This window comes from Amaranthus tricolor, chromosome 14, assembly GCF_026212465.1.
Source record: "Amaranthus tricolor cultivar Red isolate AtriRed21 chromosome 14, ASM2621246v1, whole genome shotgun sequence".
Classification (NCBI taxonomy): domain Eukaryota; kingdom Viridiplantae; phylum Streptophyta; class Magnoliopsida; order Caryophyllales; family Amaranthaceae; genus Amaranthus; species Amaranthus tricolor.
Window position 1 is genome coordinate 1,157,323 of NC_080060.1, and position 26,775 is coordinate 1,184,097.

The 26,775-nt window shown below is 34.2% G+C and overlaps 4 protein-coding genes and 1 non-coding gene across 10 annotated transcripts; 3 read left to right on the forward strand and 2 right to left on the reverse strand.

The window, feature by feature from the left end:
• Positions 1–74: 74 nt before the first annotated feature.
• On the forward strand, positions 75–10,633 carry LOC130800234 (pentatricopeptide repeat-containing protein At1g03100, mitochondrial). Of its 5 annotated transcripts, none has more exons than XM_057663680.1 (4): positions 75–637; positions 1,057–3,572; positions 4,821–4,941; positions 10,493–10,633. In XM_057663680.1, the coding sequence occupies exon 2, from the start codon at positions 1,081–1,083 to the stop codon at positions 3,400–3,402; it is 2,322 nt and encodes a 773-aa protein (XP_057519663.1). In that variant the 5' UTR covers positions 75–637; positions 1,057–1,080; the 3' UTR covers positions 3,403–3,572; positions 4,821–4,941; positions 10,493–10,633. The 5 variants fall into 5 exon arrangements, with proteins under 5 accessions (XP_057519663.1, XP_057519665.1, XP_057519666.1 ...); XM_057663682.1 differs by having other exon boundaries at positions 4,821–4,951; positions 10,493–10,632; XM_057663683.1 differs by lacking the exon at positions 10,493–10,633 and adding an exon at positions 9,202–9,782 and having other exon boundaries at positions 4,821–4,951.
• Positions 9,804–10,805, reverse strand: LOC130800235 (cysteine-rich repeat secretory protein 38-like). Its single transcript, XM_057663685.1, has one exon. It carries the CDS (start codon positions 10,803–10,805, stop codon positions 10,077–10,079), a length of 729 nt encoding a protein of 242 aa, XP_057519668.1. The 3' UTR covers positions 9,804–10,076.
• A 1,834-nt stretch (positions 10,806–12,639) lies between these two features.
• On the forward strand, positions 12,640–15,598 carry LOC130800236 (FCS-Like Zinc finger 10-like). Its single transcript, XM_057663686.1, has 2 exons — positions 12,640–13,193; positions 15,000–15,598. The coding sequence occupies exons 1-2, from the start codon at positions 12,841–12,843 to the stop codon at positions 15,112–15,114; spliced, it is 468 nt and encodes a 155-aa protein (XP_057519669.1). The 5' UTR covers positions 12,640–12,840; the 3' UTR covers positions 15,115–15,598.
• A 1,619-nt stretch (positions 15,599–17,217) lies between these two features.
• LOC130800552 (U5 spliceosomal RNA) lies at positions 17,218–17,333 on the forward strand. Its single transcript, XR_009039433.1, has one exon. It is a non-coding gene; the product is annotated as a U5 spliceosomal RNA (small nuclear RNA).
• An 877-nt stretch (positions 17,334–18,210) lies between these two features.
• Positions 18,211–25,770, reverse strand: LOC130800237 (FACT complex subunit SSRP1-like). 2 transcript variants are annotated; one of them, XM_057663687.1, is made up of 16 exons: positions 25,497–25,770; positions 24,109–24,294; positions 21,470–21,575; positions 21,227–21,363; positions 21,060–21,143; positions 20,868–20,956; positions 20,660–20,768; positions 20,473–20,559; positions 20,297–20,389; positions 19,985–20,182; positions 19,717–19,862; positions 19,492–19,633; positions 19,181–19,279; positions 18,908–19,084; positions 18,741–18,819; positions 18,213–18,648 (listed from the first exon to the last, which is right to left on the reverse strand). In XM_057663687.1, the coding sequence occupies exons 1-16, from the start codon at positions 25,548–25,550 to the stop codon at positions 18,521–18,523; spliced, it is 1,914 nt and encodes a 637-aa protein (XP_057519670.1). In that variant the 5' UTR covers positions 25,551–25,770; the 3' UTR covers positions 18,213–18,520. The 2 variants fall into 2 exon arrangements, with proteins under 2 accessions (XP_057519671.1, XP_057519670.1); XM_057663688.1 differs by lacking the exons at positions 24,109–24,294; positions 25,497–25,770 and adding an exon at positions 23,807–24,044 and having other exon boundaries at positions 18,211–18,648.
• Positions 25,771–26,775: the final 1,005 nt, after the last annotated feature.

Here is a 26,775-nt window from a genome sequence, read left to right on the forward strand (position 1 = left end):
TAATAGCCCTTTACATTCTTATAAGTCCACTTAAACTTTTTCCAATTCAATTAGGTTATATGACATCACGAATTCACGATCATACCACCTTATACCCGTTCTATCCTTACCGTTTATCACTTACCATTTACAGATTTACTCACCTCATCCCCATCCCAATTCATTTTATATCAGCATATTTATTTCCATCAACTAATATATATTAATAAGTGAATGAAACTTTGTGATAAACGAATCACAGTATAATCATATTCATTATCTACCAAGAAAAAGTGAATGTTGTGTGAAAACCTCAAGATTTTTATCTTTTGTTTATTTCTATTAGAATCGGTTGGTTTCAATTTGGTGTGTTCCGATTTTGGTCCAGCTCCATCGTATGATGTTCAAATAAAGTGAATTCAGCCGAGAATAGATATATCTCAATTGAAAAGTTAAGTACTATAAAAGTTCTTCGACTTTCAAGTTCGACTAAAGATTTTCCAATTCATTTGTCCTCGAAGATTCAACTTAAAAACTCTGAAATCTACACTTGAATTTATTAGTACCTTAGTCAAGTAACCCAATTTACCCAACTCCAGAAACCCAATAATCTGTGGTTCTTCAAGCAAATCATTCCATCATTTGGGCATCTCCAAAGGTCAGTACAATTGTCTGAATTCATTTACTATTAAACCACCTTTTTTTTGTATTTGAGAAAGTAATTTCCAACTACCCGATTCTAATTAGGGTTTAGGATTTAGGGGATTAATTATGTAACTTTGTGACTTATGACTAAATGGGGTTCATTTTAATTTGATGTTAGCTCCAAATGTGGTATTTTTTTTTCATTGTCTATTTTGCAGCTAGCACTCTGCTGGTTTCCATTGCATTTCATGGTTTCGTTGATTTATTTGGGTTTCACTTCACTCTGTTGATTTTAATGGGGTTCATTTGGGTTTAATTTGGTTTTCATTTCACTCTGTTGGTTTTAATTTGGCAATCGTTTCCATTGTTGTGCGTATTTTGTTCTTTCTTTTCCTTGGGTGTGTTCATCTTTAAGAGGGATGATTGTTGCAGATCATTATCTACCTTACATAAGAAATGTTTAGAATCAAGAAGAAATGCCAGAATTTGTCTTCATGGATTGGCAGGACTATTAGTGGTATTTCAAAAGTTACACCAAATTATAGAGAACTGAAACTCTCTCAGGAAACCTGCTTTAGATTGATAGATGGAAGTAAACATGTTCCCAATTTCATGTATCGAGATCATGTATTCAACCAAATAAATTTCTTTTCAACAATGGCTGGAACGATTTTGGTGCAAGCTCGAGACCCAGCTAAGCTGAACTTTGATATACTAAATGCAGTTGATGAGCATCGGTATGAAGATGCGTGGAGATTTTTCGACCAGCACTTGGAGATGGAAGGTTTTCCTAGGAAGTCTGTGGTAAACAAGCTGCTTGTAAGTTATGCAGAAACCTCGGACTCCAAGTTGCTGGAACGGGCTTTTGGGTTGGTGGAACGAGCATTTGAGGAAGGTAAACAGACATTATTTGAGAAAGAGACTCTTATGTACCTTGCTCTTGCTCTGGCTAGATGCAGTCGGCCAGTGCCAGCATCTATCATCCTCAGGAAGTTAATAAGAATGGAAGAATATCCTCCGGTAACTGCATGGTCTGCCATCTTAGCCTACATGTCGCTGTCGTCTTCTGGAGCCTATCTCTCTGCCGAGCTGATTCTTGAAACAGGCTATCTGTTTCTGGATAACCGGATAGACCCTCGTAAAAAAAGTAATGCGCCTTTGATCGCAATGAAACCAAACACCATTGCCATTGGTGTTGCTTTAGCTGGGTGCCTTATGTCTGGGACGACTAGGATAGCGGAGCAGCTACTAGACATTATGCCTAGGATTGGTGTGAAAATTGATGCTAACTTATTAGTCCTCATGGCACAAATTTATGAAAAGAATGGGAGGAAGGAAGAACTAAAGAAGCTGAAGAGACACTTTGATGAAGCTCACAACCTGAATGATGTTCAGCTTCGGCAGTACTATAATTGCTTGCTTAGCTGCCATTTGAAGTTTGGGGATTTGGATTCTGCTTCTCAAATGGTTCTAGAAATGCTTCGTAAGGCAAAAGAAGCTAGCAATTCTCTAGCTGCGGCCACTCTTAAGTTTGAGCCTGCTAAAGAAGGAAACTTGTCGCATTCTCCAAAAGTTTCCGATGCAATGGAGTTGGGTACTGAGGATAAAGGTGGATATCAGCTAGGTTCTTTGATATCTTTTGATGATTTCTGCAGAGATCGGAATTTCATTAGTTTGGAGGGTGAGGCCAAAAAAATACTGATGTACCTATCAATGAACTTGCAAAAGCAAGTCGAATTGATCATGACTGAGCGTGGTATTCTTCAAGCAACAGAAAAAGCGTATGTGAAGCTAGCAAAGGCGTTCTTGGAAGCTGGTAAAACTAAGGAGTTGGCTGAGTTTCTAATCAAGGTTGAGAAGGAAGACTCCCCATCTTCTGTTGAAGATTCAGCATTGATCGATGTCATTAATTCATGCATTTCGCTTGGTTTGTTAGATCGAGCGCATGATCTTCTTGATGAAATGCGTTTTGCTGGTATTAAGGCCAGTACTTCTGTGTATTCCTCACTTCTTAAAGCGTACTGCAAGGAAAAACGGATGAATGAGGTTACGTCACTTTGGCGGGAGGTTCGGAGGGCTGGGATTCAGCTGGAAGCAAGTTGTTATGAAGCATTAATACAGTCAAAAGTGCTACAAAAAGATACTCAAGGCGCTCTGCATCTCTTCAAAGAGATGAAAGAAGCTAAATTACCAAGAGTTGGTCATCGAGGATTTGAAGTTCTGGCTGGGAGCTCCGCCAAGAGTAGTGAGGCAGGTTTTATGGCCAAACTCTTGGAGGAAATCAAGGAGGGGGAAGTAGTGGACTGTGGAGTTCATGATTGGAATAATGTGATTCATTTCTTTTGTAAAAAGAGATTAATGCAAGATGCAGAGAAGGCTTTGAAGAAGATGAGGAGCTTGGGACACACCCCGAATGCACAAACATTCCATTCTATGGTTACTGGATATGCAGCCATTGGAGGAAAATACATTGAGGTGGCAGAGCTGTGGGGTGAGCTGAAAAGTCTTGCTGCTGCCACATCAATGAAGTTTGATCAGGAACTCCTCGATTCTCTTTTGTACACTTTTGTTAGGGGTGGGTTCTTCGTCCGAGCAAATGAGGTTGTGGAGATGATGGAGAAAGGGAAAATGTTCGTCGACAAGTACAGATATCGTACCCTCTTCTTGAAGTACCATAAGACGCTGTACAAGGGAAAGACTCCAAAGTATCAGACGGAAGCCCAATCAAAGAAAAGAGAAGCTGCTTTAGCTTTTAAAAAATGGGTTGGCTTATTTTAGAGGAAAACGAACAGTTGACTGAAGCTGAACTACTCGGAATGATGTAGATTTATTTGAGAATATTTGTTTGAACCTTTAAAAGTGGAGGCTTGGTGGCTTTTCTTGGGTTTCCAAACAAAATTCAATAGTTCTCAGAACAGGCTGCTATGGCGGTCCGACCAGTTTTCAATGTGAGCTTCCTTATGTCCTTTATGAATTTTCTTTATATTCAGCAAACTAGTAATGCTAACTTTAAAATTGGACTTATTTTGCATTAGTCAATGTTCTTGAGGCTTAAGAAAAGTCTTTTAACTCTTATTAAAACACAAAATTCTTCTGCTTTTGCAAAATCCTTTGTTCTTCCGAACTTATCAAACTTGAAGGACACAAAACTATTGATTTCTGCCATAAAGCAGTTGGCAAAAGAGTAATGGGCTTTGGAGTTATTTAAGATGGAATGTGTGTGATGGAAATATTACAATTAGGCCTGTGCATTGGGCCGGGCCTTACAAAATTAAAATGAGCTTTGCACGGGTCGGGACTCGCTCCAGCCCGTTTATCTAATTAAAGAAGTGAATCGTTTACTGTTTTGAAGTGTTGATAATAGAAGTAATAGATAGCAAATGTCTTTTTCCAATATAATTCATTGTTTTTTTTAACTGAATTAAATAAATTTAGGACTACACTAACCTGTGATTTATAGTAGTAAAGTTTTAATCAAAGACTTCTTTTTTTTTAAATCAAATACTTCGATTATCAGTAAAGTTCAACGCCATTCACTGTTAGTTATGTTAGTAATATACCTCTTTGAAAATTTGAGATAGTGAAGCAAAATATGTTGCTGAAGGTAATGTAATGTTATGCTTTGTAACCAAATCTCAATCAAAACGTGAAGGCCTGTCTAGGACCAGTGTAAAGTCCGTTTTCAACCCGCTCCATTTACTATAAAGTATGCTCCTATTGAAATCTGACCCATTTAAGACCAGGCCCGTCTAAAGCCCGTAAAATAAAGGGTTGGATCCGGGGGCCCATCGTTGCACAGCTCTAATTACAGTGCTCTACTGAACTTGGGGCTTGATTTTACCCTTCAAACTTAAGCTATGCTTGTAACTGTGAAGTTGTGTTATCGAAGCAAAAGTTGTTATCAGCCATGAGCTTTTAGCTATGTAATGTTGCATACTCTTCCTTCTTGTGTAAGGCTGATTAAATTAAATTTTGGAACCTCGTTCACTGATCCGTAGTTCTTCAGATTGTTGTGATTGAAAATTTTGTGGTAAATCGAGTTGTTGACTATTTTTTGAAAATTTGAAATGATTAAATGCAAAAATTCTGAACCCACCACTTGCATCATCTGATAAGCAACTTATATTATTGGCAATACATTAAATCCTAAACATTTGTATCATAATTGTTAGTTTGTCTTGTTTTCTGCTCAACAGGTTGAACCATATTTCCTGGAAGCAAGAGAAGGAAGGAGTGCATACCAAAGGTCATTCGGAACGACATAACAAGGCTCGGAAGGATGGCAAAGCATCCATCAGCCACCTGTACAGTACTTCAGTAAGTTTCTGTAAGTTTATACATATTTTTTAAATTCTTGATAATTCATCTCATTTAGATAAAAGTTGGCAATGATAAACATGTGAAAAAACGGAACTTTTTAATTGATTATATGAAACCAAAATACTTAATAGGTAAAATAAAACATAAAGATCTTAACTAGAAACGAAAAACATAAAATATAAAACATAAGAGATCTTTATTGACGAACAATCTCAACTGCAAGCCTTCTGACTTGGGATGCACAACTTGAAGCTGCACCAAAGGTTTTTGCCGAAATGTCTACCAAACAAGTGTCATGACTAACACAAGCCTGCTACAATCAATAATCCATGATTAGAATTAAAAACCCTTATACCAAATGGCATTAAAAGACAACGTAGTTGTATATACCTTAGTAAGAATGTCAAGAGCGTCTTCGGTTCCTTCACATGATCCCTTTACAAATGAGCCACAGGATCCTAGTGGGTTACCAAAACTAGCAAACTTTTTAGCAGAAATCAACCTTCCATTACAAGACAACTCTAATTTACTTCCTTCATAAGGAGTTGCACAAGCACCTCCGAGTCCTACTGTTTTGAAGTTCACATGAGAAGGGTTTCCTCCGAACTCCTCAAACAGAACAAGCGTGTTTACATCAGCTCTTAAGAATGATTGTGGCACATGATACCTATTATTACAAGAAGAAAATTTTCCATTGATAATACATAAGAAATAAAAATGTAGCAAATAACGCAATGGCATTATAGCAAAACTTAAAGAGACAGATGACAAAGGGAGTAATATCTTATTCTGTTTGAATTGGTTTTCCGCAATTAGTGAGACATTTAGTGTTATTATATGCCCCACGATAGTTACAAGGAGTGAGACTACATCCATCTTCATTCGAAAGAATGCTAGGCCAATATCTTCCGTTGTTCATCTCATTAACCCAAGCAGTCCCCTTGCGCATACCAGTTAGATCTAAGATAACTGGATCTGTTCCCAATGGCGGCTTGAATGTTGTCTAAAACAAAAAATAAAAAATGACAATTTTTGAAAAATAAACTAAACTATACTAAATTCGGTTTCAATTAAGTGTGTGAACTAATACCTTGTACCGTATCATACTAGTGTTAATTGGCAAAGAACCATTGGATGGAATAAAGTAAATAATTGTGAACAACACGAAGTTACCCATAATTCCATTCAGCGTAAGCATATGGACAAATACAAAGGATGGAATAAAGTCCAGCATCTTGAATGGTTTTAATAAACCTTGTAAGATTATTTCTACCCGTAAAATCATATTGTCTACGAATTGGTTCGTGGGCATTCCAAAACACATTTGTTTCTATTGCATCGAGCCCTCCCTCTTTCGATTTTTTGATTAAATCCATCCACATCTATTATCGATAAAAATAAAAATATGAGTAACATAATCGATAATAATAATGAAATAAATTTATAATAACTCAAGTATTAATTAAAAACAAATTGATTGACGAGTTAGTTTACACACCTCTGGAGTACTACGAGGGTAATGGATGGAACCCAATAATATGATTTTATGCTCTCCATTGATAATAAGAGAACATCCGTCATAAGAAATATTAGTAGCTAATGAATTAGAACAACTAATGAAGATGATTGAAAACAGAAGAGCAATCGTGTTAGCTGATAATTTGGAAGACATTATTATAAGAGGAGTTAACCTAAGTATGTTTAAGTAATTGTGTTAGTGACTAAAAAGATAAAAGTATTCATAGACTACAAAATAAAAGCCAACTAGATAATAGTACATAAGTAGTAATTTGTCAAGGATAAGATATGGAGTATTTTCATTTAATAAAAATGTTGAATCTAGATAGAATTGTAGGAGATATGTAAATAATAATAATATTTTCTTATAATAATTAAGGATAATAGAATTTAGGATATTTTTATTGTGATTTAGTTTTGTTAATTAATTACCTTGAATGTACGAGGTAAATAATACTTATTAAATACTCATTCCAATTCACTAAAAATAATCTTAGAAATTACATATTTAGACAAAATTGGAGGTGAAGTCGAATATTGGGTTGAATTGGAGTTGAAGGAGGGTTGAAGTCGATCACTTCGACGTGACTCCATACGGAGTTAAATTACATATCAGATCCCAAGCTTTTTTCCTCACATCGGATTTTTAGATTATATTTCTTGAATTGAGTCGAACTAATTTTGAATTGAGACTGAATTGTCATCTACCGTGGATGAGAAGGACACAAACAAATTGACAACATTAAAGCTCGTTGCAAGCAACACTAGCTCACAAATATTATTCAGTGCATATTGTAGTCTATTTATTTACTTTAATTTCGGGGCACGATAAAATTTTATATTTTACAAGTCGAAAGACAGTCTAACAAGCCTCGTGATATGTTTGGTTTTAGTGTTTTTACTCACCAATTTTAATGTGTTTTATTGTTATTTTTTGCTTTGTTTAAGTTATTCACATTTTGCACCCATAACTAAGGATGTTTAAATTTGATTTAATTAATTGAAACCAATTATAACTGTAACAACCCAACTTACCGTTGATTGAGTAAATAAGGTCATCACGGGATCTATTTCCCAAGAAACTTAAATCTCAATTCCAAAACTTAAGCAAAGGGGTCACCAGTTCTAAAACATAGCTAAATCAGCTAAGTCTCAAACCAAACATCTAACGAAAATACAAATGTAATCATAAAAGTCACTCTATAAGTCCAATATAACCAACACAACCATGTCTAATATACATTTATCAAAAACCTAATACAATACTACACTTCTCACGTACTCAGCTCAATATAACATCTCTGTAACTCTAATCATCACTGCTAACCCATCGTTCCCGACCAGTTCCGATTTGCAATAAACTTAAAGATGGAAACAACAGGGGGTCAGGTTTAACTGAATGAGAAGTAACAATCCAAAACAACAAGACACAATAATTTAAATCATAGGCTTAAAAGCAACATCAGTTTCCTAGATTTATGTGCGCACGGGGAGTCTAGTTTGAGAGGTGCCCTATAGCTCTAAGGCTATGTCGCTCTCGGGTGAAGCTAGTCAATATCTGAATGACAACTCGCCTCAAAAACAGGGAGTAGGGAACAATATTCCTCAACTTCATCAATGACCAGCTGGCAAGCCCGATCCATTGACCATATCATAATATCAATATAAGCAGTCACAACATTTGTCTCAAAAATTTTCAATTTCGAAAGAACTTTAGTAAAAAGTTTATTTTCAAGAATGTAGTCTGATTAGACCCTTTAAGGGACTGCTACTACTCGCCGATAATGTTGCTTCAAGGTAACGAATCCAGCTAACAACTTGAAGGGTTCTTTAATGATATCGTCTCATGGAGCATAACAAGATCACAACATCACTAGAGAGCGTTCGATACTGCTATACTTACATATAACTTATTACATCTCCTCCTAGGACCATAGCTTCACTCAGATTCTATCCTAACATTTCAAATCATTACAAATTTTGCATATTTTAATCTAATTCCCTAATATGTGTCCAAGATTTTATAACCATGCTCTTGTTCAGTTTCTCTTGAAGATTAATAACTTCCATAACTTCTATAGTTTCCTTTGTATTTCCAACTACTACAAAAATATAGACATTTTAACTCATCATTATCAATACTTCCAAGAATCATATAATTAAATCAAGAACCCCGATTATCCAATATTTCATCACATTCAAATATTTCTCAACAAGGCCTATATTTAACATTATTTATCCACAACCCTTATTTTCCAATATGCATATTTAACCACAAAGATAAGTATTCTAATCTACAATCCACAAGTCCACAAGAATCTACTACTTCATCTAAGAATGTTAAATTATCTACAAATAATCTTTACAACTATCCTTGAATCAAATACATAATCCCAACATTTCTTTAATCCAAACTAATCATCTCAAGATCCACCAAATCATACTCATCATCATTTTTCCAATTTTATTTTTAACTTAAACAAGCATACTCAACAATTCTTTAATGATAGATTCATTTTCATGATTAAAGACTCTTTAATTGGAAAAGAAAGAAATAAAACCGAAAGTAATGGGAAAAAAGGAGTATGAGTATAACTACTAAGATTTACACGAATAGAATAAGCAAGGAAGTTTACCAAAACTTTTCAAGAATGCTTGCAACTTTCGAACCCCAACATTGTGTCGTCAAAGGAGGAAGAATATACCTGATTGGTTTTTGTTTGTTATTTTCGAAATCAGAGGAAGAAGAACCCAATTTCTTCGAAAATCAAAGGCAAGGAGGACAAGCCATTGTTGTACTCAGTTGTTGCATCGAGCGAAGGAAGAGGAGAGACCAAAGATGGCTGCCATTGTTGCTTAATTTCAGAACTTCAAGTAACAATGGTGATTAGGCTATCTTTCGAAAATTCAGAGAACAAATAAGAAGGAGGTTGCAAAAAAACTCAAAGGAATGTATGATGAAATCTGTTTGTTCGAAAATCAGAAGGGCAAGAGATGTGTACTGAGAAGTAGCTGCCATTGTTGGTTCTTTTTGAAGGAAAAGTTTAGGGAAGGGGGCTTTTGTTTTACTGTATTTGGCTTAGGCAAGGGAGGTGAATAATAATATTGTTAGGGCAAAACTTGATTTGAGTTTTTAGTACATAAAAAAATAGAAAATAGGGATAATAGAGGAAATGAAATTAAATAATAATTGGAAAAGAAAGAAAGAATTAATTATTAATTAATAAAAAAATTTAAAAGAGGTATATCTTATAGGTCCAATTATTTATTTTGTTATCTTAGCTCACAATTATTTATTTCACTCAATCCAAAATAATTCTTGTTCCAATATTTATTTTAAATTCTCAATATAAATTCCCAAATGTTACAACAACTCGACAATAAATCGCATATAAAATCAAATCAGATTGGTAGCCATGTACATACAATGAGACCCTAAATTCACCCGACACGAAATATCATACCCGAAACTCACCCAAATGTGTAACTTCTAAACTAATCAACGTGAGAGATAATCGCTCACAAAGATTATACTTTATTCAATACTATCTACAAACAATAAAGGAACATATAACTTTCTATAATGCTAGAGTTTCCATGTTGCTTAAATAGGCCTAAACTCCTTTTACAAAAGGATAAATTTCATACTTCACATTACAACTCCCACTAAGAACCCTCCCACCTTCCTTTCCTTCACAACAATTTGGTAATCTTTTTGTGATTTGATCATTAAGGCACTTGTTACACTCATAGCTTGAAAGATCCCTTGTACATTGAGCCAACCCATAAATTGTAGTATTCCCATCAACAACTATTTCACCATTTGCATACCTTTTAGGACTAATTGCTGCCTCTTTAGACAATTTACTTAATAACTCATTGTTTTTCTTCTTAAACAATTGATTATTAGTCACATTATGAATATTTGAAAGGTAAATGACCACACTTTCATCTATTCGACCCAAAAAATTTTGGTCAAGGTACTTGAACATGCAATAATCATACCATATAACAGCTCCTTTATTTGCAGGACAAAGTTTTCGGGTTTGGATACTGGCTTCTGAAATGCACGCCAAGCAATCAAATGACGATACATCTCCTCGACAAAGCCCGAGCCCGTATGCTTGGCCTACCGAGGCTTGTGCATAGCCGGTGGGTTGGGTTAAGTAGTCGATAAGGCCCGTAAGCTTGTTGAGGTCGAGTTCATAAGAAGAATGTGATGAGAAATTTTGCGGGTTTATGCAGGAGTAGCCAAGAGGGTCAGCTGCAAATGATTTTTGCAAGAAGTAAGTGGAGATTATAAGAGCTAAATAACAGATTTTACTAACAATGGATGAAGACATATTGGAAGATTGGTTCTTACTTTGTGTATGATTGATATATAATGATAACAATTTGATGTGTATATATATATATATATATATATATATATGTAGTTTATGAAATTGGACTCTTTCTACATAGAAGGGATGTTTGGTTACCTAATACATGGAAGAACTTGATTTTTTTCAAGTAAATGGTAAAATTATTTGGGTTCTTGCTTTCAAATTATAGACCTATTCAGCATAAACTTGGTCTAAAAAGGCAATGATTTTTTTATAGTGAATGGATTGTTTGTGCTTTGATTGTTCTGTTGACTTTTAATAGATTCAAAAAGGATCGAGAGAATGATGGATTGATATAGCGGGTGATGAAGGTTTTTACGTTTACCTCAAGGGTTTTGATTTTCACCAACTTATCGAAAGGATTAATTCAGCCTCTCTTATATGTATCGAATTCTCCAATCCAAAATAAAACGTGAGTGAAGTTTTATTTTAAAATGTGATTATAATTTTTCAAAGGAATTTTCAGTACCCACATAACTATATAAAGCCGAAAATGTGAAAAAATAAGAGCATTGTACAACTTTATTCCTAAAATAAGCTCCGTAAAAACTTTATTTCCAAAATAAGCGTCCGTACATTCAAATCTAGGTTTGGTATTAAGTCGCTGTTACTAACAGCGACTTAAATCTTCTTCATTATTTCAGTTACTTCCTCATTCCAACCTACGAAATTAAGGAGTTGACTAGTCAACTCCTTAAGTCGCTGTTAGTAACAGCGACTTAGGCTTTTATTTAATTAATTTTTTTTTTGATTTTCGCTGTTAGTAATAGCGACTTATACCAAGTCTAGGTTTGGATGTACGGACGCTTATTTTGGGAATAAAGTTTTCACGGAGCTTATTTTTGGAATAAAGTTGTTCAATACTCTTATTTTTTTCAAATTTTCATATAAAGCCTATTTTTCAAAATTCTACCCACACTCGCTAGAAAATTTGAAATGTATAAGACAATTTATCAAAAAAATGAACAAAATAGTATAAGTTTCGACTTTATTCCAAAAGTAAGCGTGAAATTTCCAAACCTGAGGTTTGGGGTTGTTCGCAGTTACTAACTGCGTCAAAAAAAACAAAATAGCTCTTCGCAGTTAGCCTATTTTTGTGGAGTATGTTGTTCGCAGTTAGTAACTGCGAATAGCTATTTTGTCTTTTTTGACCTGTTCGTAGTTAACTAACTGCGAATAGCTATTTTGTCTTTTTTGACCTGTTTGCAGTTAACTAACTGCGAATAGCCCCAGACCTCATGTTTGAAAATTTCACACTTACTTTTAGAATAAAGTTGAATCTTATACTATTTTATTCATTTTTTTTTTGATAAATTATCTTATACATTTTAAATTTTCCACACGTTATGGTTCTGAAAATGGATATATGGGTTAATAAACTCCTTGAATCAAGCAGAGTTTGGACATATAACCTCAATTTGTGTCTTAGGACGTAGTTGTTTATGATTACATGTGGCTTGTGGTTGCCTAATAAGGAGTTTTATGTTCTACTATAAGATGATTGATATAAATCTTAAGAAGAATATATTAATATAATGAAACCTTTACTTGAACGATAATTGAAAACACAACTTTTATTTGTGTGTTTATTATAACATTTTACAAAAAAATTTATATAAAATAATTTCATCAAAAAACGTATTTTATATACAAGTTAAATAATAAATTATTAGTATATGGAGTTATGGATGTCTATCTATGATTTCCTGAATGATTAATTTTTTTTGTTAATGACATGTCATATTTCAAAAGAATATAATAGACCTTAAAAAATTCAATAATTCCAGGGGCCCACAAAAGCCTATAAATAGCATGATCTTGACCGAATTTGCGCCTTCATATTAGGAACCTCAAATCCGCCCTATTCTCTGTGGACTTTCTCACTCTCCACACACACTACATTTTCCTTCATCTCCATTTCCCTTTCGATTCTTTCGCATAAACCCTAACCCTTATCACCTCAATCGACTTCTTATCTCCATTTCTTTCATTAATGGCGGGTAAGAGATCAGCTATCCTTCGATCATCGACCTCCGGTGACACCTCCATTCTTTCTGGTGGTTCTATTTTTGAATCCGAAATCCGTTGGTCGGTTCTGGATTCCTCTCGCAAGAATTCACAATTGAATCAATCGATTCAGATTATGGATCCGGAAATGAACCAACCGCAGATTGTTCGGAAAAGATCGTCTGTTGATCATCGGCCTTCGATTTTCTCAATTGGCAATTCTGATCATGTTTTTGTTGATCGAAAGTGGGACGAATTAGCTCAATTTGGTTGCTTTCTTGAGAAATGTTTCTTGTGTAAAAAGAAAATTAGTGAAGATGATGAAGTTTTCATGTACAGGTTAGCGATCTTTCTTTTTCGTATCTCTTTTTGAAGTTTATTTCTAGGCTCTTTTGTATTTTTGCAGATTCGTTCAGATTTTGTTTATGCTTGGCGTCTATAATTGTTATAACGATCACTTTCTGAATTAATATGAAAATCTTCCAATCATATGCCAATGCTCTGTTTAATTCGTTTGTTTAATCACGGACCTTCATGAATTTAATGAAGGATATTGTTTAATTTTTGAAATTTGATGGATATTTTGACTAATTTATGAAAAATTTTTGGATTCATTGCTTCTTAAAAACAGCATTAAAGACGTAAAGGTATATAGACCGATAAATTTTTTATGTAATGAAACCTTGTAAATTATCATATAGGTTATGAACGATAAAATTTTTAAAACAATAATGATATTCTGGGCACGCCATCTTTCTAATGATAGCAATGAAAACTTAATCTTTTAAATTTCAATTTAGTGAAGGTTAAGTTGAAGTAACAGACTCGTCTATTTTGCTTGTTCTTGTTATCGCTTTCATGAGCATAATAGTCTTATTTTGATCTATCATTCTTTTGTCTTGATCATAAGTAGGAATATATAGAGGAGAATCTATGTGGATGAGATTGTTAAGTGATTTATTTGGGAATAGGATTGAATAAAATATAATCTTTATTAGCAATGATTTTTTAGGGTTGTTGAATCAAGAGAGATTGAACGCTTGTATGTGAACAAACACTGTTAATGTTAATGGTGACTTGAGTTCACCAAATAAAGACTATGCATTATGAGAGCATAGAAATGGAATCCCATGAGAGGATTAATTTGGTGACTTAATGTGTGTGTTTAAGAATGTGATTCAATGCTTGAAGTTATGTGGGTTTTGAATTCTCTTAAATATGAGAATTAAGATGGCACGATGAATGATGATTAATAAGGGAATGCAAGAGTTTGTAGATGCTTTGAACGGGGCATCTAAGAAACATGACCCACGCCTTGATCGAGCACACAAATCAGCAGTTCCTGGAAAGGCGTGCTCGGACGAGCACAGCAGCCACACAAGTCAGAAGGCAGCAGCATGGTGCTGCTCGAACGAGCAGTTGGTCAGTGGCCAACTTTGGATACTTTTATTCGCCTGTTTAAGTCTTGGATGCTGTTTGTGCCGTTTCCTTTTCAGCTGTGTGTTAATGCTCTTTTAATTCTTTGACTAAAAAATTGTATTGCATTTAGTTTTTAGTGCCTATAAATAGAGAACTTGTATACTCATCAAAATCATCCATAAAATACACCCCAAGCCAAACACTAGCCTAATATATTCTCAATTGCAATTCTCCATATTTGAGAGTTCTTTGAAATCCTTTGATAATATAAAAGATAGTACACACTGAAGGACGTAGCCTTAATTGGGTGAACCTCGTTAAATTTTTGTGTCGTTTTATTGCATTATTATCTTCTACAAACATCGATATCATTGATAGCGTAATTTGTTTGTCACAAGACTTCATACATTCGATCTTGGTGATATTAGAGATTAAAACACGTCGTTTGATCTCTAATATAGCATCGTTTTTAAACACCATTGTAGTGCTTAAGTGTTGAGTGCAAACACTTAGAAGTCAGAAAATTTGATTTATGTTGTAACTTGTTGAAATTACATTAAAAAACACAAAATCTTTTGATTGCGCAGAGGAAACACTTGTGTTTCTTGCATTACTTGTGAACATTTGGTCCTTCCTCTTTGCTTTGAGTGACCAATTCCACAACTGTCCTTTATGATTAGTTGATACTCAAAATTCTGATAAAAAGCTAAATAATGTCCAATACAGCAACCTGCGAGCCTTTTGCAGCTATGAATGTCGCAAAAAACAGATTAATATGGATGACGATCTGAAGAAACTGGCTGCAAAAAGGAAGTTGAAGTATGGAAAGCGTAGGTTTTAGCGGATAGGTTTATACTTTATAGCTAGTGTCACCTTAGAATCCTCATGTCTAGAAGTAGCAAGCTTTTCAAGTTTTTGCGATTAGCTGGCGCATTCCATTGTAGTGTCTGCTGAATGCTTAAATTATCCTTATTGCTCGGACAACCTTATTTCTCTCGGCCATTATGAGGTTTTGTACAGCTCTTCAATACTTTTGTAGTTCTTTATTGATTTGAGAGACAATAGAGATTAGTTAAGACTTTATAATTGATCGTTTTCTTTTTTAGAATGATTGGTATGATTTTCTTATATAATATATTATGAACTATGATGGTTCTATTTATTGCTTGGGTGTTAGTTATTGTGCTTTGAAAAGTTGCCAAGTTTCATCTATGTTGTGCCGAACCATGAAAATATCGGTATACAACAAATAACGTTCCATTATCTTGATATTGTTTGATGAAAATAATCACTTTATGTGGATGTCAGATTTTCTCAAGTTTACTTTGGTGAAAGATATGTGGACGCTATTTAATAATATTAAGATAATGAAATGTTGTACTTGATTAGCATGTAAGAGCATATGATCCTTAGAATGTGTTTTTTTCATACATTAACTATTTAATTGTCATCATTTGTTATAATTAAAGAGTACTGAAATTGATCATCAAATTATGTCAATCAATTTAATTTATATTTAATATTTCTATTTTAATCTTGTTATACTTAAAAAGTGTGGATATTGCTTTAATCTTGTTATACATACATAAAAAGTTAACATGTCGCTCGGTTAATATATGTTTATTGGGTTTATAGGTAAAAATTGATAAAATGAGTTTTTAAAAAAATCTCAAAATAAACTTTGAAATATTTTAATTCTCAATTAATTATTCAAACTTAAGATTAGGGCATGTTCATTATTAGTAATAGTAAACAAGATATGAACATATTAAAACTAAAAAGTCAAAAGAGATTTATCATGAACTTTTTTAGTGCTACTAACAACGAATAAAAAAAAACAATGTCATAACTTTTAAAAGGAAAAATAATAAATCAATTGTTGGTTCATTGTTCATCACAACTAGAGCTGTTCAAAACAAACCCGACCCGAAAATCTGACCCGGAATCGAAAATTATCCGACCCGAAAAAATGTAAGTTTTTTAGGTTTACCGAACCGCAATTACCCGAACCGATACTTCACTCGAACCGTTTGATAACCGAAAAGGGCAAAATCGAACTCGAACTGCAACCGAATTTTATAACCGACATATAAACCTTAACCGATGTTACCCGAACTGAACAGTGATCGACCCGAGTCAAATCCGACCCGAATTATGCACGTAACCGAATGTAACCTGACTAAAACCGATTAAGATTGAACTGTTTTTAACCCGAACTGATACAAACCCGATCGATTATTAATCGAACTGTTTTTAACTCGAACTGATACAAACCCGAACCGATTGTAAATCGAACTGTTATAAATCCGAATCAAATTTTCACTTAATTTTAGCAAATTAAGTCCAATTTCAGTTTTCTAATAATACGGAAAAAGGAAGAACACAAATTCTATACAGAAGAGATTGCATACAGAATATATATATATATATATATATATATATATATATATATATATATATATATATATATATATATATAAACTAATTGAAATAAATTGATCTGCCTATTAGGGCTGGCAAAAGCTGACCCGACCTGCTAACCTGATTTGAAACCGACTCGAAATTAGCGGGTTTGGGTTTAGATTTTTGACCCAATTAATTAAATGGGTCAACCCGACCTGATCTGTTTATTAAATAGGTTAGGTTCAGGTTGAATATTTAAACCCGAAAAAAACCTGTTTAACCCATTTATTAAATTTAAGACGGATCAACATTTGCCAAATACTTCGTAAAACTAAGATAATACCAATTACCATGTATTGAGGGATTTGTCAGCTGAAGATGACTTTCAATAAGAAAGAAAGTTGTCCCACATCGGCTAAGGGATTTGTCAGCTGAAGATGTCTTTCAATAACAAAGGAAGTTGTCCTACATCGGCTATGAAAGATACTAATAAAAGAAAAATCCTTTAAATCACTTCCACAGATCTCATACCAACTTACGCAGCCACGCCGTGAGCACAAAGCGAACTATTCTTTCGCCTTTTACTAAAGAATACCGTGTGCTCGCTGCATTAAGTGGCATACGTTTATTTTTAGAGGAAGCCTTTAATTAAGGTTAAATGGGTCAAATGGGTCAAATGACCTGAAATGTATGAATTTAATGACCTAAAAAAAAAGTAGGTTAAATGGGTCATTAGCAGGTTGATCCGATCTGCTACAGATCAGGTCGGGGTTTTAATTTTTGACCCAGCATTAATTAAATGGGTCAGGTTCAGGTTAAGGGTTTATTGATCCATTTATATATGATCCGAACCTGAAAATGACCCAACCCGACCTGTTTGACACCCCTATCTGCTATATCTGATAAAACAATCGGTTATTATTTTTTGTAAGTAAATGAGCATACATCAATTAAAAACCTGACTATTAACTTATTTCGATTTTGACCCGATCAATAGTTATCCGTAACCGATAACTACTCGAAAAATAAAGCTCGAACCCGATCTATACCCGAAAAAACCGAACCAATTAGTAATCGATGACAACCCGAGACCGATTGACACTCGACACGAACTTCAACCGACACCGAACTGATGTTAACCCGATAGCTTGAATAACCGATCTTTAACCGAACCGTGACTAACCGACTCGACCCGAGTGTGACCCGTTGTAACACACAGCCGAAAAATAACCGATCCGAAATGCAACCGAACCGAATAACACCCGTCCGAAACCGACCCGATCAACCGAATGAACACCTCTAATCATAACAAACAACATTTGTAGTTTTTTTTCTTTCAAAAATTATGATTATATCTTTCGTTCGTTGTTAGTAACAACGAATAAATTTGTGGTGATTTTTTTTGCCTTTAAAATATTCTTCTTTTATCTATTGTTAATAACACCGAACAAACTTTAAACTTAGACTCGAACATAAAAACTTATTTGAAAATTAAATTTTTTTGAAACTTATTTTGAATTTTTTTTAAAAAAAAAACTCAATTATTGTTTCCACGTTTCAAATTAGAAGCCCAATATGTAGGCCTCTGGCTCTGAGTCAGGCTTTTGGGTTGATCAGATTACAATTCAGCTAGGTGAAACCATAAAAGCTACTGGTAGAGGCCTATCCAAAGCACCATAATGCAGAAAACACCTGTCTTATGCAAGCTAGTACTCAGGCTCATCGAAAATTTGTTGGTAATTGGCAAACAGTTACTTGCCTTGTACAAAAAGATTACCTACAGAACGTCATTGTACGAATTTTGTCCATACTTGATACAACATACAACGCAAGATTTGATTAAATTAATTACTGTCGGATTCGTTTTCTGAGTCCAAATTTGCAGATTGTGGATTCTTGTAGTCACCAATTTGATTATTGTACCGCTTCTTATCAGCACGAGCTTTTGCTTCATAGGGTTCTTTTTCCTCAGCTGCATATCACGGAAGCCAATCAATTATAAGGATTATTTTCTTTCAGCAATTTGGTAGACTGATTAATATGTTTCTATTTAGGTAATCATACCTGACATGTTTCTCCATTTCTCCCCTAGAACCTTTGCTATATCTGTAAACATTATACCTGGGTTTTCTTTCTTTGTATTCTGGATTATAGAAGAAAAAGTGTTCATTAGATATGTTGCGACAAAATAGCAAAAACATTTAAGAGCCATAATTCTCTGTAAGCCTCACCTCTCGCTCAGCTTGCGAGAAAAACATAAAACCAGACATTGCTTTCTTCGGTGCATTTGGATCTTTTTTCTTCTTCTGTTTTCTCTTCCTTGAGCCTTCTTCATCTCCATCCTTAGATTTCTTCTTGCTAGAAGCTTTTGATGATGTCAACTCTTTCTTTTCTTTCTTGGGAGGCCTCTGTATCAACTAATTGATATTACTAAATTGATACTAAATGGCAAAATAAAGTCGATACTTCTTCCAACACTGCAATTGTCTTGGTTAGTTAGTTACCTCTTCATCATCACCACTAGCACTAGCATCAGAATGATCTTCTTCAGAGTCATCGGTAGGAGACCCACCATCATCCTTGTCGGCAACAAAATCTTCATCCTGTCCAAAAGAAGCAGCTAAATGTTCAGATTTCTCAAGGAAAAGCGTAGGTATATCGAAGCTAGAAGTCTAAAGCCAAACTTAGCCTCCCACCCAAATTTGAATTATGAAAAAAAAAATCCAAAGAAAAAAGTTTTTGAGCAAGAAACTTGAAACGAACTTCAACTGGTCTAATCTATAATGCTTAAAGAAAACAGGAAATAATTCTACACCTCTTCATCACTCTCGTCTTGTGCATCCCTGATACGATTCAAATGAGGATCGACATTATCATCATCACTGCTAAGAGCTGCAATGGGGCTTGAAGGTTGATTGGCACCATCTCCTATATTCATAATTTTCAAGCCCTTGGAGCTGCAAGCAACCATATGAAAAGTGTCAAAAGAAAAGCAGCTTGCTACTTTTAGTATAAATCAAATTTTGATTGTGTTAAAAACCTGATGAAATCAAACAAATTATGGTATTCACTCCTCTGGATATTCCGAAAGAGATGTTCTTGATCTGTCTTCAGCTTTACCAGAAGATCAAAATAATGCATATTTGATCCCGCAACAACGTGCCTTTGGAACTCCAGATAATCAATCTGGATACAGGAGTAACACGATGTTTGTTAGGTTGACAGATAGCAAATACCATCTCTAATTATTACTCCACAAGATATTGAAAGATATTAATGCACAATTTAGATTATATGGAAAAATATACCTCTTCATGAAGAATAAGGGTTGGAGGCTTGGGTAAGAAGAAGAAACTCTTTTCAAGCGGGTACAAAATTCCGTCTTCAGCTTTAAGTGATGACTTGACAGCATAGCCATCTTGGCAACTGCGGAATTTTCCAGGCCTAGTGACCTTGGCACTAGACAGGGCACGCAATACGTTTGTAAAAACATCATGAATGAGACCCTGTGTCATACAAAACCAACATTGAAAATCATTGAAAATGAAAAGCCAAAAAACCCAAATTAGGATTGCACAAATATTTCAACTACTTTCAGATGCAAAATCTGTTAACAATACCTTGTACGAAGGTTCCAACTTATCTTTGTACTTGGTATTTAAGAGTTCGTCACTAATGGAGAGGGTGCTTTCAACCACATAATCGATCTCAAACTGAAAAGGTAGAAGAAATCAGACCAATATCAACCAGGAAAACATACAATTTACAAACATCCAGAAAATGGAACTACTAATACCTGCATCACGATATGTGGGTACAGCGTTTGCCCTTTACGAATTGGAGGATCTAGAGTGATAACAACAAATGTATGTGGTTGGTTTGACTGCAACAACAAAAGAAAATGTCATTAGTAACAAAACGCATGACACTAAAACACATTTCCAATCCAAGGAAGAAAAATGCGAGTTCGAAAAGAAACAAACCTTGGGAAGACAGAAAAGACGAACAACACTGCTATACTGGATTTTAAAATCATTTGCTTGTCCTTGGAGACGTAAAAACGTAAGATGAAGTTCAATACTATACCGACCCCTGAAATGAAAGAAAAGTTAGCAACAGCTAATCTTTATCGTAAAGGCCAAACATAAGACAAACTAACAATCAAAAAGGTTTGTTGGATGTTTTACACACCTAGGAGTAAGGACAGCAATACCATCAAATGTGACAACAGCCTCTTCTGCATCTACATCAGCCATTGACATGATCTTGTCATGGAAAACCTTATACGACAATCCCCAAAGCAAAAGAAAGACATTTAGGTGTACGGAAAGCAGCATTCTTGGTATTCAGCAAGTTTGCAATAGTAAAAAAAAAAAAACTCACTTGAGCAGAAGGACGATTTTCATCACCAACAAAATGGGTGTTGGAATTTGGTATGTGAAAACTGATCTCCATAAGAGAATCTTTCTGCATGAAATCATAACATGAATTATGCCATTCAACAATATTATCAAACACAAAAGTGATTCATGCTGTAAATAAAAAGTGACCTCGTTGGCACCAGTGGTATCATCCACATGGAACTCCAATAAAACATCATTTTTTCCTTGCATCTGAGTTTGTGAGACATCAGCTAAAGATACCTCAAAGGCTTGTTTTGAGCCAACCATAAAAGCCAGCATATTACCTAAGAGGAGCATATAAAATCACTAAGCCTTCCAGTTGCCTCAAGAGTCAAAACATACCTCTACTCCAACACAATAAATAAAAGATTTAAGTAGAAACCACATTACCATTGAAGTCAACATCTCCCCAATTATGCCCACTAACAGACAGTTGTTTCTCTCCTGGGGTAATTACATAGCTGCTTTTGAAAAAACTGGTCAATGTGGCAACATCCTACAAACAAAAATCAAATGACAACAAATTTCCGTCAATTAAGCCCTCTATGGACTTCAAATTTTAGAATATTCAAAAGCAGTAGAACATGATGAACTATGCATCTGATTCAAGCATTTGCTAAGAGTCAACCCCTCCAAACCCCACCTTGCGAAGCCCTTTTATGGCATTGAGGTAATGAAATGCTGTTGCTAAAGAGTCAATCTAGCAGAGCAGGAAACCCAACAAACTGGTGCAAAGATTTCAAAATGCAACAGTCCTAACAACTACTAAGTAAAAAATATCAGACTAAATTTCCAAGCAGAAGCAGTGAAAGAAACTAAAAGTCAAGTGATGTAGATGCAGTGACAACTAGGTTAATACTCGAAATCATAAACACAAATAACATACTACCTCCGTTGTTTATTAATAGCTACACTTCACTCAAAAAGCTCTCACATAAAAGGATGAAGTGTAGCTACTGATAAATAACGGAGGTAGTATGAAATTAAGTACTAGTAACCTTGTTGCATGTTGACAATTTAGAAAAGTTATTGTTTTCTTTTTTCTTTTTTTTAAGAAATAATTATCGTTGTCTTTTATAAAAGAAATGTGCTATTTGTCTGGTTAATGCTTTTATTTTCATTGTCGTAATAAAAAAATATAAAAAAGAAAAGAGGAAAAAAAATTATCACTTTACTAAAATACAATCCCTCATCCCGTCTCCCATCAATTTCTTTCATTTTCCTCACATCAAACAAAAAAAATTTCCCTCCGTCTATAATGAGTTCATTTGACCCATTTCCTTTTTAAGCCCACCATTTACTTCATATTTCTTGTGTACCATTTGGGCTTGCCATTCCTACCTCCTTTCAATCATTTAAAAAAATACCCTACTATGTTCTATCACAACTTTTTGCACAAAACTATCGAGTGTTTATTCACTTCTCCAATTCACTTTTGAAGTAGCTGCCTAGATAAATGAGTAATTCATGTCATGTGGATGTAAGCAGGTACTCAGGAGATTAATACTAATACCAAGAGGATAAATAACCTAATCTAGATAGGATATTAAATATTTGCAAAATCTATCATTTAATGAGGAGTGGGCGAGTGGCCAATGGGCATTGGGTAACCTCCACAGGGTAGATGCTTTTTCCCCTCTTTATCTCTATCAAATATAGTATTCAGTTTAAGAAGGATTCCAGCTCACTACTAACACCATATTTACATGGAATGTGAAACATAGCCACATTTCGCGGTCCGGGAACATTCATCCCTAATCACCACGAAACACGACCCGAATCACTCATGGTGACGTCCCGGTGTGAAAGACCTTTTTAAAAAGTATTTTGGCCTTCATTTACAAACTAAAGAATAAAGAAGAGGAAAAACGAGATGAAATCAAGAAAACCAAAAAAATCGACTTAAAAACAATTTCTTGAAGCAAAAAAAAATCATTTTCATTTATTTTGTTTTCAAATATTTTTTTTATACATAATGTATCTCGTACCCAATCATTCCTGAGTCAATCAACGTTGTGTTCCTTGTTGCCGTTCCCATTCCCCCTTCCTAACCGAATGTCGTTCCAAGTAACAATTACTAACACCCTGTTATTGAACGTGAGAGTTTCCTTATCCCACAGAAAGTAACTCCTAATTTGCTTCACAGCCAGATACTTCCATCCATAACTATTAGCCATCACTCCATTACTACAAACATCCTGTAATGGACCCTTAGTATGAAAAAACAAGCAATTGTCCATGTTTAAAAGAATCAGAAATCCACTAAAAAAAAACCTTTCTAATCCCAAAGATAAAGCTACACGAATTATAAGGGGGAATGCTATGCATAGAAAAAGATTTCTAAAATGCCTAAGAATCATGTTAAGTTATATAGCTGTCATAGCAACACTTATAATACACAAGAGATCATTGAATGTAAAAATGAAACATAAAAGTAATTCAAGAACATCTCTACAATAAAAAGTGCCGATCAGATTACCAAACAGCATAAATGTCTCTTATGAAGAAAAGTCCAAGGACCTACAATATTATAATGGTAAATGCATTTATTCCAATCAGAGCTATCTATTATCTAATATTTTCCTCAATAATTTTCCATGACAGCTGTGATTATCCAATTAAGTATCACAATTAAAGGGAACACAAGACTCCAAAGTTTGGAAATACTTGCAAGAGCAAGAAACACATACAAGCTTAAGAAAAACACCCAAATTTAACTAATACAACCTTACAAAACCGCAATATCTTCAAAGTGGATACCGTCTAAGCGGGAAAGAGGACGTCGAAAATACTTTACCTTGTCCTTGCACAAATAAAAATAAAGCGTCTGATTCAAATTGAACCATGATCACAAAATAACATATGCAACTTCAAGTGAATAAAAACTAAATAGTGCAACTGATTTAATGAGTCAATTTACTCTAAGCCATCCCAATTCCAAAACCATATAAACCTTAGGCTCCATCAAAACTGGACATAACTCTCAATTAATTTATGTAAGAAAATCAAACAAAGTGAGCAGGAGAGACCTGATCCCGAAAACCTGTAAACTTATAATACAACCCTTCTTTACTTCTAACTCCAAGTTGATTTGATCTTTGCACTTTCATCCAGAATAATCCAGCGATATTAGTCTTATCAACCTCAACAGCTTTTCCTCCATCAAGCTTTTTCCAAAGAACGCCACCTGAATGAACTCTCATCTGCCCTTGCTTCTGCAAGCTCACAAACACACAAAAAAAATATAATGTTAACTAAACACAATTATTCAATAAAAAGATTAATATTTCAGCATTCATATTGCATATACACCAAAAAACTGTTGCGAGAAAAGTGGTGACAACTAAAAAGGACTGATATTTAGGGAGTCATTCAGGGTCCCGGCACCCTCCAAACCTGGAACTTTCAACAATATTAATGACAAAAACAGGTTATATTTTCATGTCACCTTTCTTCTAAAATATTATTTGTCACTCTTTATACAAATTTCAGTTTCCCCCCCTGTGATAGTCATTTTTCCACGTTTATCCAGAAAACACAAAAGATAGAGGAAAATTTTATAATTACTCCTACTTCTTTTCAAAAAAAGTATAACCACCAATTATTCCTCTTATTTTAAATTTAAAACTGTTAACCTGTTCTTTTAATTCTAATTACAATGACGAAGAATGTATACATGATCTGAAACCAATCAATTCTTGCAATTTATTCTCTTAATTTCCTTTTCTCGTTGCTTAACGTTTGTTGCCACTCAATTCATGGATATACTATTAGTCTTTTACTTGTCAGTTTTAAATATGCATAACTGCTTATCAATTTCTATAACAATTAAACAATTACCATCTCGTTAATTTAAAAGGAAAGAATTTTTTAAAAACTCTTTTTTCCTCTTCCTTCTCTGAACCAATTACATGCTGGTTCCCTATACATCCAATGAACATGATCAGATGATCTTCATTATTATTCAAGTTTAGTTCAACAAAATGAAACTATCACACACAAGAAAATAAATTGATCAAGTGCATAATTTAAAGATAACAAATCAGAACTTCAGCCAGCTAGATTGCGTAAAATTAGGGTTTATTCTCTAGGGATTGAAAATGCGGAGACCAGTTTTGTGGAAATGATGCTAAAAGTCATTTCAAAACTCATTAAACTTCAAATTTCAATCACACAAACCCTAAGTTTATACAAAAATAATCGTCAATGATATAGAAGAAACCAATAATTCAAAAGAGTTCATTTTCGCAAAGTCATAATCAAGTAAATGAAGCTATAAGCACTTCTATAAGCAAAACTTTTCAAAACAAAAAACACAGAAATCATATCCAGCGATTAAAATGAGTAGCGTTACGAGGAACATACAAAATTACAAAAAAGCAAAATCAAGACAGAAAATGAAGAAAGAGAAACTAACAGTGCCTCCACGACCGCCAAGAGAGATGTTGTTGAAGAGATGGCCGTCCGCCATTGTTACACTGTTACGGGAGCCTCAGGAGAGAGAAAGAGAGGGTGCAAAAACACTCGAGATTTTCTGAGAGGAAATGGGTTAGAAAGTTTAATAGAAGTATATGTATCGAATACGAAGAAGATTGGCGCCAATTTGTTAGATACTTAAGATCTTCAGTCTTCCGGTCAGTCTTCGCCGACTTTTGTGTCTGTCGTATGTTGGGCTTTTTGGTGAGTACATAACAAAAATGAAGGTTATGGCCTTGTCTTAGACGAGACGTCTTATAATGAGATCATTAATTAGGGTCGGTTTAATTTGCGTGTATAATAATCTGGACATTTTTTTCATTTTCTTTAAAATTAAAATTGATAAATGCCCAAAAAAATAAAATGTTGATACACGCACAAATTGGGCCGGCCCAAATTGACGGTCTCATGATGAGACTGTCTCGTCCAAGTTTTTGTAGAATGAAAATTAACCTATAAGGTCAAAACTAATACTATTAAGATTAAAATTGAAAAATGCCCAGAAAATAAAAAAATGCTAAAATTTTAAAGTAAATAAGTAAAATAATATTAAAAAGGCAAAATTACTCGGAATAATACAACTTTTTATTTATTTCCTTACAATAATATCAACATTCGATTAACCATGAATAATATCAACTTAAAGAGGTATTTCCCTAGAGTACACCCAACGGCTAACATGTTAAAAATCAAACTATAGGAGATTATATTACAACAAATTTTGGTAAATTAGTTAATAAACAAAAGTTAGTTTTATTCTAGGAAAAAAACCCCCTAAGTTTGTATTATTCATGGTTAATCAAAAGTTTGTATTATTGTAGAGAAATTAACAAAAGGTTGTATTATTCACGGTAATTTTTCCTATTAAAAAATCTCAAAATAAACAATGGAGAACCTTATTTCCCAATATAAGCACTTTTAGCCCAATACTGAAGTCTGGTATTTGTTCGCACCTACTAACAACGGCCCATTACTAAATTGAGTCAAAGGAAGTCAACTCGGTAATCGGCTGTTGTTAGTAAGAGCAACCAATTGCTGAGCTGACTTTCTCTGACTCAGCTTATTAATTGGTCACTCTTTTCTTTGACTCAACTTATTAATGGACCGTAATTACTAACAGCTGCCCATTAATAAGCTGAGTCAAAGTAAGTCAAATCAGCAATCGGTCATTGTTAGTATGAGCGGCCTATTGCCGAATTGACATTTTTGGACTCAACTTA

Coding starts and splice junctions, on each gene's coding strand:
- LOC130800234 (XM_057663680.1), top strand. CDS start 1,081: ATGTTTAGAATCAAGAAGAAATGCCAGAATTTGTCTTCATGGATTGGC.
- LOC130800235 (XM_057663685.1), bottom strand. CDS start 10,805: ATGTCTTCATCCATTGTTAGTAAAATCTGTTATTTAGCTCTTATAATC.
- LOC130800236 (XM_057663686.1), top strand. CDS start 12,841: ATGGCGGGTAAGAGATCAGCTATCCTTCGATCATCGACCTCCGGTGAC. Junction 13,194..14,999: donor GATGAAGTTTTCATGTACAG/GTTAGCGATCTT, acceptor TGTCCAATACAG/CAACCTGCGAGCCTTTTGCA.
- LOC130800237 (XM_057663687.1), bottom strand. CDS start 25,550: ATGGCGGACGGCCATCTCTTCAACAACATCTCTCTTGGCGGTCGTGGA. Junction 20,560..20,659: donor GTCTTTTCTGTCTTCCCAAG/GTTTGTTTCTTT, acceptor TTGTTGTTGCAG/TCAAACCAACCACATACATT. Junction 19,863..19,984: donor CCCTTATTCTTCATGAAGAG/GTATATTTTTCC, acceptor TCCTGTATCCAG/ATTGATTATCTGGAGTTCCA.